At 52.0% G+C, this 10200-nt stretch overlaps 1 protein-coding gene across 6 annotated transcripts in view; it reads right to left on the bottom strand.

Annotated features, from left to right (window-relative positions):
- The window catches only part of LOC128853108 (carcinoembryonic antigen-related cell adhesion molecule 2-like), a 55091-nt gene that overhangs the window by 29095 nt on the left and 15796 nt on the right, over window positions 1–10200 (bottom strand). For 2 of the 6 annotated variants that reach the window (XM_054075160.1, XM_054075159.1), the window contains exons 2-4: window positions 9024–9353; window positions 8622–8894; window positions 8392–8451 (exon numbers count right to left, since the gene is read on the bottom strand). In XM_054075160.1, the coding sequence (XP_053931135.1) occupies window positions 8392–8451; window positions 8622–8894; window positions 9024–9353 (663 nt within the window). Of the gene's footprint in view, window positions 1–2260; window positions 4252–6833; window positions 6886–8391; window positions 8452–8621; window positions 8895–9023; window positions 9354–9855; window positions 10026–10200 lie in introns of those variants that run through there. The other 4 variants (XM_054075157.1, XM_054075156.1, XM_054075158.1 and 1 more) reach the window with 4 other exon arrangements.

Here is a 10200-nt window from a genome sequence, read left to right as displayed (position 1 = left end):
CACCTTGGTGAGTCTCCTTTTAAGGTGCAGAGAGGCAGGTGAGTGATTCTCAGTAACAGCAGCTCCCCTTGGTTTTGGACTGTTCAGAAGGCTGGTTAGCAAAGTCCCATGGGAGACAGTCCTTCAGGGCAAGGGAGCCCACGAGGGCTGGGCGCTCTTAAATAATGAAATCCTAGGAGCTCAAGAGCTGCTAGGAAAAGGAGCCGGTGGGGGAAAAAAAACAGCTTGGTTGAGTAGGGAGATCTTGAGAGACATAAAAAAGAAGAGGAATGTCTATGAGCTTTGGAAGAAGGAACAGGTGTCTTGGGTGGGCTACAGGGAGGAAGTGAGATCGTGCAGGGAAAAAATTAGGAGGGCTAAGGCCCAACTAGAAATCAAATTGGCTAAATCTGTGAAAGATAAGAAAAAATCTTTCTACAAATACATTAACAAGAAAAGGAGGACGAGGGAGAATATTCAGTCCCTATTGGATGCAGAAGGAACAACAGTGACAGGGGATAAGGACAAGGCTGAGGTACTTAATGTCTTCTTTGCCTCAGTCTTTAATAGAAAGGAAAGTTGTTCCCTCTGTGTACAAACCCAGGAGTTAGACGAGCAGAATGTGGCTCCCAGTGAGATACCCACAAGTCTATGAGGCCAGATGGGATCCACCCAAGAGTACTCAAGGAGCTGGCGGATGTCCTTTCCAAACCCCTTTCCATCATCTACCAGCGGTCCTGGCTGACTGGGGAAGTTGCACTAGACTGGAGGCTGGCTGATGTTGTGCCCATCTACAAGAAGGGTTGCAGGGAAGATCCGGGGAACTACAGGCCTGTCAGTCTGACCTCAGTGTCGGGGAAAGTCATGGAACAGGTAATCTTGAGTGCTATCAGGAAGCACATGCAAGAGAACCGGGTGATCAGGCCCAGTCAACATGGGTTTACAAAAGGCAGATCTTGCCAAACTAACCTGATCGCCTTCCATGACAAAGTGACTCGACTACTGGATGGGGGAAAGGCTGTGGATGGAGTCTTCTTGGACTTCAGTAAAGCCTTTGACACAGTTTCTCACAGCATTCTGCTTCAGAAACTGTCAGCCTCTGGCCTGGACAGGCGTGCACTCTCCTGGGTTGAAAACTGGTTGGATGGCCGGGCCCAGAGAGTGGTGGTCAACGGAGTTAACTCCAGCTGGAGGCCAGTTACAAGTGGGGTTCCTCAGGGCTCGGTACTGGGCCCAGCCCTGTTCAATGTCTTTATCAATGACCTGGATGAAGACATTGAGTGCACCCTCAGCAAGTTTGCAGATGACACTAAGCTGGGAGGAAGTGTGGATCTGCTGGAGGGTAGGGGGGCTCTGCAGAGGGATCTGAACAGGCTGGACCGCTGGGATGAGGCCAATGGCATGAGGTTCAACAAGGCCAAATGCCAGGTCCTGCACTTGGGGCACAACAACCCTATGCAGTGCTACAGACTGGGGGAAGAGTGATTGGAGAGCTGCACGGAGGAGAAGGACCTGGGGGTAATGGTTGACAACCAACTGAACATGAGCCAGCAGTGTGCCCAGGTGGCCAAGAAGGCCAATGGCATCTTGGCTTGTATCAGAAACGGTGTGACCAGCAGGTCCAGGGAGGTTATTCTCCCTCTGTACTCGGCACTGGTGAGACCACACCTTGAGTACTGTGTTCAGTTCTGGACCCCTCACCACAAGAAGGATGTTGAGGCTCTGGAGAGTGTCCAGAGAAGAGCAACGAAGCTGGTGAGGGGGCTGGAGAACAAGTCTTACGAAGAGCAGCTGAGAGAGCTGGGGTTGTTTACCCTGCAGAAGAGGAGGCTGAGGGGAGACCTTATTGCTCTCTACAACTACCTGAAAGGAGGTTGTGGAGAGGAGGGAGCTGGGCTCTTCTCCCAAGTGACAGGGGACAGGACAAGGGGGAATGGCCTGAAGCTCTGCCAGGGGAGGTTCAGGCTGGACATCAGGAAAAAAAATTTTCACATAAAGTGTCATTGGGCACTGGAACAGCTGCCCAGGGAGGGGGTGGAGTCACCTTCCCTGGAGGTGTTTAAGGAACGGGTGGATGAAGTGCTTAGGGACATGGTTTAGGGAGTGTTAGGAATGGTTGGACTCAATGACCCAGTGGGTCCCTTCCAACCTGGTGATTCTATGGTTCTACGATTCTTGTCTTATTGCAAGGCAAATCTTATAATCACAGAATCACACAAGGCTTTGTGTTGGGAAAGAATCTTTACAGATCATGCAGGCCAACGCCCCTGCATGACAGGGGACACCTTCAATCAGATGAGGTTGTTCAGAGCCCCATCCTTAGTATTTGGATAGGGAAAAACTATTCAAAAAAAGTGGAAAACAGACTGAGAAAGCAGGAATTGGTGTAAGGTCTTGTCTCTTTCAGCTGAAGGAAGAGAGAACCAGCCTGGGAAAGCAAAAATTGGTCTGAGAAAAATAGAAAATAATCATTCCGGGTGAAACAGAAACTCCTGCTCCAAATAGCGGTGTCCTACGCCCCCTCATGTCTCTATGGTGTAAAAAACACTTCATTTCCATCCGAAGTGGAGACTCCCCAGAGAAGACTTCTCTATGGCACCCCCCTACTGACTCCTGATTCCCTGGCATGGATCATCCAGACAGGGAGACTTTGTCCATCACCAATTGGCCTCGCTCCTGGGAGTGATTAGCTGAGCATTATACGAGTAGCATTTCAAATAATCCATATACACGGGCTGGGCAGAGAATGTATTGTGAGCACCCCTGAGAAGGACTTGGGGTGCTGATGGCGGAGAAGCTCAACACAAGCCAGCAACGTGCTCTCATAACTGAGAAACCGTGTCCTGGGTTGCATCCAGAGCAGTGAGACCAGCAGGGCGAGGGAGGGGATTCTGCCCCTCTGCTCTGCTCTGGCGAGACCCCACCTGGAGCCCTGCATCCAGTGCTGGAGTCCTTGGCCCAGGAAGGACATAGATCTGCTGGAATGGGTCCAGAGGAGGCCATGGAGATGATCCAAGGGCTGCAGCACCTCCCATATGAGGACAGGCTTGGAGGGTTGGAGTTGTTCAGCCTGGAGGAGAGAAGGCTGTGGGGAGACCTTGGAGCAGCTTCCAGACCTGAAAGGGGCTCCAGGAAAGCTGCGGAGAGGCTCTGGATCAGGGACCGCAGGGATAGAATGAGGGGAACGGTTCTGAGCTGCAAGAGGGGAGTTTGAGATGAGATCTTGGGAAGAATCAGGGATGGCTGCCCCATCCTTGGAGGTGTTCAAGGCCAGGTTGGATGGGGCTTTGAACCCCCTGATCCAGTGGAAGTGTCCCTGCCCATGGCAGGGGGTTGGAACTGGATGGGCTTTGAGGCCCCTTCCAGCCCAAACCATTCCAAGATTCTATGATTCATACAACAAATTAATCACAGATCAGCTTAATCATAGGCAATAAAATAGTTTGAAATATAAACATACACTTGCTTTTCTGGGTGTAATTTTGTAGTAACTTGAAATACCAACATGCTTTACCAGTAGGAATCTGTTTGCTTGGCAAACTCAAACAGGGACTCATCTATTCAGAGCACATCGAAACTCCACATGTTCGTACTGTCCTTCCCAAAGGCTGTTTTTCCCCACCAGATTTGGCTGTTACAATGCACAAAGGTATTTCCTATGGCCTGCAGAAGGCTTTTCTGATTTCAAACACAGCTACTGTGCATAAATCCACGTAAAAGGCCACCAGATTAACCTCCAGACTGAAACTTCCCCTGTAAATGATCCACAGGGTGAACCTCAGAAACGTCTCCAACCTCAGTGGCATCTTCTCCCAAGCCCAGCTATCCCTGGGACTATGGGCTGTGCCAGAACAGCTGCTTGCCAGGTTCCTGTGACTCAGCAAACTGATTCAGGTAAAAAATACCCTCACTTGGCCTCAGCACAAGGTTGTTGGGTTGGTTTTAACCCCAGCTCAGTTCCCCAAACTGCAGTTGCCACAGGAGGATCCGGGCTGCCCAGGAAAAGGATAGGATGGGGAATCATAGAATCCCTAGGTTGGAAAAGACCTTTGAGATCACCAAGTCCAACTGTACCTGTCCACTACTAAATCATGGCCCTAAGCATTTCATCTGCCCGTCTTCTAAACACTTCCAGGGATGGGGACTCCACCACCTCCCTGGGCAGCTGTTCCAGTGGGAATGCAGGAGCCAGATGTCCTCCCTGGGCACAGCGGCTCTTCCCACAGAGTTGAACATGGGGTGAAATCCAGCATCTTCAAGGTCTGCCACCACCTGCAACCCACCACAAATCCTGAATCCCACACAGGTACCAACAGTGGGGAGCACATCTCTCTGCTAGCTTTAGATACTCCACCCTTGATGATCACAACAATATCACCTGGGGTAACACACACTTTTATTAGCAGCAATGGATATTAAAAACCACATCTCCCAAACGATTTACAGACATCTCTCCAAAAACCTTAGAGAAGTATTTCCTGTAAAATGTGGCTGCATTTATTTGACACCTGCGAGTGCGACAGGGAGCTTGGCAACCTGCACTGAAGCTTAAAACTGACGTTGAAATCTGGTTTACTCTACCCAAACTGCTCTGATTCTTTGGACGCTTTAATTGCAACACGAAAACCCAGGCTGAAAGATGGCCCTGTGCTGCCGGCCCCTTTATACCTGGTTATCTCCCCTGGACACAGTAGGCAGCATCCAAGATGGTCAAGCCATGAGCCAGTTTGCCTGCCCGTGATTTCCCTGTGTGCCCCAGAAAGAGGTGTACGACCTCTCAGAGACTGCTCACACCATGAGGCATGATTTCAGCCTTTCCCAGGTGCACTTCTCCAAAGAGAAAGGGTAACTCCAAGGAGAGGGAAACCCACCATTCCCCTGGCCAGAAAAGCCCTTTGCTGGCAAAGCAGGTCTATAAACAAGACCCAAGCAACAGAGACATGCACCTGTGCTCTCCGTTTCCTGACAGCAACCCGGAGCAAGGAGAGAAGTTCCTGAGCCACCAGCTTCTCTGAGAGAGAAGTGAGCACCCAGCAGCCAGACCAGGGCTGAGAGAGCTGGGGTTATTTAGCCTGGAGAAGAGGAGGCTGAGGGGAGACCTTATTGCTCTCTACAACTACCTGAAAGAAGGTTGTGGAGAGGAGGGAGCTGGGCTCTTCTCCCAAGTGACAGAGGACAGGACAAGGGGGAATGGCCTGAAGCTCCGTCAGGGGAGGTTCAGGTTGGATATCAGAAAAAAATTCTTCACAAGAGTCATTGGGCACTGGAACAGCTGCCCAGGGAGGTGGTCGAGTCGCCTTCCCTGGAGGTGTTTAAGGAACGGGTGGATGAAGTGCTTAGGGACATGGTTTAGGGAGTGTTAGGAATGGTTGGACTCGATGATCCAATGGGTCCTTTCCAACCTTGTGATTCTGTGTGATTCTGTGAAAACACCCAGCCCTGGTGCTGGACCTGGGGTTGTTCCCATCAGAATGAAAGATGGGTGCAAACACCCTGGCCTGATGACCTGCAAGGTCCATCACCCCTAGGAGTGGCCAAAGGGAAGGACAAGCTTGCACCAGCACATGTACAGCCCAGGTGGCAAGTGAGGTCCAGCACTCCTGGGAGAGCAACCAGTTTTCTCCAGGGTGAAGATGCCAGGCCAAGTAATTCCATTTCAGAGGTGAGCCCAGAAGAGGCTGGGACAGCATCAGACATGTGGCGCTCCTCAGGCAGCATCTACCACCACCACCACCGGAAGGCAGGGAGCCACCACAGGAAGGTAGAGAGCCACTCAGCTCTCTACCCGCAATGAGAAGGAAGGTCTCCAGCTAAGCCATCTCCTGGGTTTGGATCCTCACTTAGACCCCTCTGAGGCAGCTGCCAAGTGTCACATGCTGGCGGTGGCAGTGCTGGACTTGTGCTCTACTGTAAATTTCAGGAGCTACCTCAGCCACCTTATCCCTGGGAGGAGTTCCCTGGGACTGGCTGCAACAAACAACCAGGATCTCTCTTATTTTGGACTGGCCACAACATGGGAAAGAGTTTGCTATCCTTGCAGGATCGTATCCTTATCCTCACCCTCCGGGAAGCTTCAGTTAACAGCACTCTGTGGTCATAGAGTGAGCAAGCTCCCAGAAGATGTTGAGAATTACTCACTCTCCAGAATCTCTGGAGGCCTTTGGATAATTCAAACAAAAAAACCACTAAGGAGCACATTTCCGAGTGGATCTGCACAGCCTCTGCATCTGCTCCACCCCGGAGGCTGCTGCAGCTTGGCTGATGTAAATCTGGAAAGCTTTACTGGAAACAAAAGCTTGGCCCCATCTGAACCCCAGACACTTAGGAGAAGCTGAGTGTTACCCCTCCAGGCAAAATTCTGCTCTCCCAAAAAACGCAGCCTGAGTTTTTTGCTGCTTGTGCAATGTGAGGAATTGGGATAGGACCCAGTACACACGACTTCAGGAAGTCTGTAATGAGAATTAAAAAGCCAGTGTGGAGGGAGAACAGGTGATGGAGCAAAGGATGATGGACCAGGAGGAGCTCTGAGGTTCCTCGCTGCTGGTGAGCCTGCACTCCCCAATGCTGGCACCTGCTTTGCTGGACACAGCCAGCAGTACTACGGCCCGAGTGGAGGAATCACAGATACTTCCAGAGCAAATCCCAGTGGGGACTAAACAGGGGGGACAGCAAATCCTTTTTGCCTCCAGAGTGGGGAGAGCAACTCCCCAGCTGCCTCTTACACCTGCAAGGAGAAGCTGGCAAAGGACTCCAAGTTCTTCCACTTGCCCCACTTCTCAGTTCCAGCCAACGATAACTTTGGGCTTGTAGCTATGGCTGGGGGAGCCCCAAGAGAGGAGCTGAAGGCATCTTACCAACAGCCATTGCGACACGGGCGGTCCCTGCTCCTGCACCAGACGAAGACACCTGGGGACAAAGCAGTCATCATTTCCATTAAATACCCTAGAGATGGTGCACAGACAAAGCGTGGCAATGCTTGGCCAGAAAACCTTGAGCCAGGAGTGCCTGTCAGCTGGTGTTTGGCGTCTGAAGAAACCACCCCTGCCCATCTCCTCACTGCCCCACTGTTCGCCTCAGCCCAGACGATGACTGGGGAGCAGAGTTGGCCACCAGCTCTGGCGACATGTGGGCAGGTACAGGGGAGCATCAAGAACAAGAACACACGAGACGCTACCCCCGCACCTGGAGGCTTTGCACAGGAAAAACCTGAAAACTTCGTGGAATAGCAAAACATCCATAGAAACCACCTGGGGAGAACCTCTCACTTCTCTTTTACACTGCCAGAGCCTCTTCTTGCATCCAGACTTGCCTGTTTCTGTTTCCTTTCCCCTCTCCAAGTGTGCAGTTGTTAATCTGAGAATTAAAATCCCCACTTTCCCAGGGACTGTCTCTTCAGCTCAAAAAAGGAGGAGAAGCGAGGCCACTGAGTAAGAAAGCAAGTTTCCCTTCTGTGGGCAGACCACAGCTGGGGGCACTCTGACCCTACAAGGGATGCACAACATCCCCCAGAGCCATGGGACTATGCAGGGGGTTGACCCAGATAAGGAAAGTAAAGTTGAATCTCATGCCTGCTCTTGACACACAGGAGGCGTTTCATGACCACCTTCCCTCCCACGCCTGGGAGCAGGAAGGCAAGGGAAGGCCATGGAGGTCAACCTTACCTGTGTGGATTGGGGACACCCGGCATGAAATGATGGTAGTGACAAAGCCCCAGCCCCTGCCCATGAGTTGCCTGGGTGGGAAATCCTCTATTCTGCTCTTGTGAAGCCCCACATGGAGTATTGTGTCCACTTCTGGAATCCTCAACATAAGAAGGATACGGAACTGTTGGAATAGATCCAGAGGGGGCTACAAGGATGATCTGAGGGCTGGAGAACCCTCCATACAAGGACAGGCTGAGAGAGTTGGGGTTGTTCAGCCTGGAGAGGAGAAAGCTCCGAGGAGACCTCAGAGCAGCTTCCAGTGCCTGAGGGGGCTACAAGAAAGCTGGGGAGGGACTTTTTATGAAGTCATGGAGCGATAGGACGAGGCGGAAGATTTAGACTAGACAAAAGGAGGAAATTCTTCACTGTGAGGTTGGGGAGGCCCTGGCCCAGGTTGCCCAGGGAACTTGTGGCTGCCCCATCCCTGGAGGTGTTCAAGGCCAGGTTGTTTGGAGCAGCCTGATCCAGTGGGACGTGTTGCTGCCCATGGCAGCGAGGTTGGACCTAGATGGTCTTTAAGGTCCCTTTCAACTAAAACCATTCCATGATTCTATGAAACCCCGGTTCCAGCAAGGAGAAGCCCCATCAGCCAGCACAGCTCCTCTTACCTCATCCCTTCCCGCATGCAGCATCTGCGGCAGTGCCCACCAGCGATGCAGCCAGCTGGCCAAAAAAACATGGTGAAGATACAGCCCCACCCAGCACTAACCTGCGAGCAAGCCGACAAAAACACAAGCCAGGATCATGGGCAACACCACATTTGCAGCATCTGCAAAGAAAAAGATTCAGTCTCTACACCTAGATCGAATGTAACCCTTTACCCACACTCCCCAAGCAAAAAACTGCCACTTGGCACAGGGATACAGAGACACTGGGTGAGATTTGGGGACTGCTTCCCCTGTTTCTTTTCCTGGGCATCAGGAAGAAATCCCCACTTACTTTGGACATGGAGCAGGAAGGAGGTTTCATTCTGGCTGACTTCGTTGTGGACCACACAAGTGTAATAGCCACTGTCATTCATCGACGCTTTCATGATGCACAGGGTGGTAGTGTTGTCAACAAACTGGATGTGGTTGCTTCCCAGCAGCAGCTCTCCATTTTTCTTCCACCGGTACAAATCTGCCTTCCCTCCCAGGACGTTGCAGACCAGTTTGATGTTGCCTCCTGCCTTCACCAATGAGTTGCCCACAATTTCTGGCTCAGACAGCAGTTCTGGGGAGACACGGAAGGACAGTCAGCATTGAAACCAGTTGCTCCCTGGGTGCCAGAAGAGCAGCACCTTCCTCCGCAGCGATTCAAGCTCTCCAGCTGCAGTGAAGGGTTTGCTATCTCATCACTCACCCACAACACGCAGCTGGAACCAGCCCGTGGCATCCGATCCGGACCGGAACCGGTACAGCCGATCATCTCCCCTTTGAAGCACCATCTGCAGCGAGAAGTCTGTTTCATTAAACTTGGTGCGATTCTCGTAGAAGCGAGATGCGTTGGCAGGTCTATTGAAAGCATAACTGATGATAACTCCTTCCTGCGAGCCAGTTTTGTATTCCCAGAAGACAGCTTTGGTGGCGTTCAGCGGCGGGACTGTCAAAAGCACAGTGCAGCCCACGGCCGAGACCAGCCTCTCTGATGCAGGGCTGAGGTTAGCAGAGTAGCATGGAGAAAGTGTGCGGGCTGAAAAAGAAATGAGATGTCACTAAACAGTGCCTGGGATTCAACTTCAGCTGCCTGGGAGGTGGCTGCCAACACCCTCCCTGGCTCAGCTGCCCTACAACAGTGGTGTAGGGGACTTCATTATTTCTAGATTTAAGCAGCAACATGGAAAAGCAGGAGGTCCTTTTTCCTCTCTCCCGCTTTGCCAGGGGCACAAACCCAGGGGTGACCAAGCTAAAGGAGCCCTTGTCACGCACAAAAGCTTATTTCCCATTGGATCACTGGCAAGAAATTGCTCTCAGAGATGAGAAAGCCCACAAACACCTTCCCAATCATCCTTGAAAACAACCTTAGCTCAGTAGGAGGTGTTCCTGCCCATGGCAGGGGTTGGAACTGGATAGGCTTTGAGGTCCCTTCCAACCCAAAGCATTCCATGATTCTATGATTTCTCTCCTTCTCCTTTCTCCAGGGAGAGGGAGACAAGGAAGGGAAAAGGAGGAGAGGGAGAGGGACAACCACTGGCCTGTGACCCCCCCACCGGCTGCGGGGCTGCCGGGGCTCGGCAGGACGAAAAGGAGGAGCAGGACCGGCAGCATCGGCGGCGGCACCCGCCCCGAGCACCTCCTGTCCTGTGGGTTTCTTCCCCCTTCCCCGCATTGTTCCCATCCCCTCAGCAGCATAGACACAGCTGTTTTACGGCAGCAAAGCCCGCTGTGGTGCTTTGTGTGGTCCAGTGGCCCCTGGTATCTGGCACAACCAACCATGGAGGTTTTTATATGTTGAGAAACACGAAGCTGAGTCAAACTGGTTTGAGAGCCCCCCGTGCAGGAGAAGTTCCTCCTGAGGGCAGGTTCAGACTCCTTCCAGC

This window comes from Cuculus canorus, chromosome 10 (assembly GCF_017976375.1).
Source record: "Cuculus canorus isolate bCucCan1 chromosome 10, bCucCan1.pri, whole genome shotgun sequence".
NCBI classification, from domain to species: domain Eukaryota; kingdom Metazoa; phylum Chordata; class Aves; order Cuculiformes; family Cuculidae; genus Cuculus; species Cuculus canorus.
This window is presented reverse-complemented; position numbering and strand designations above follow the sequence as displayed.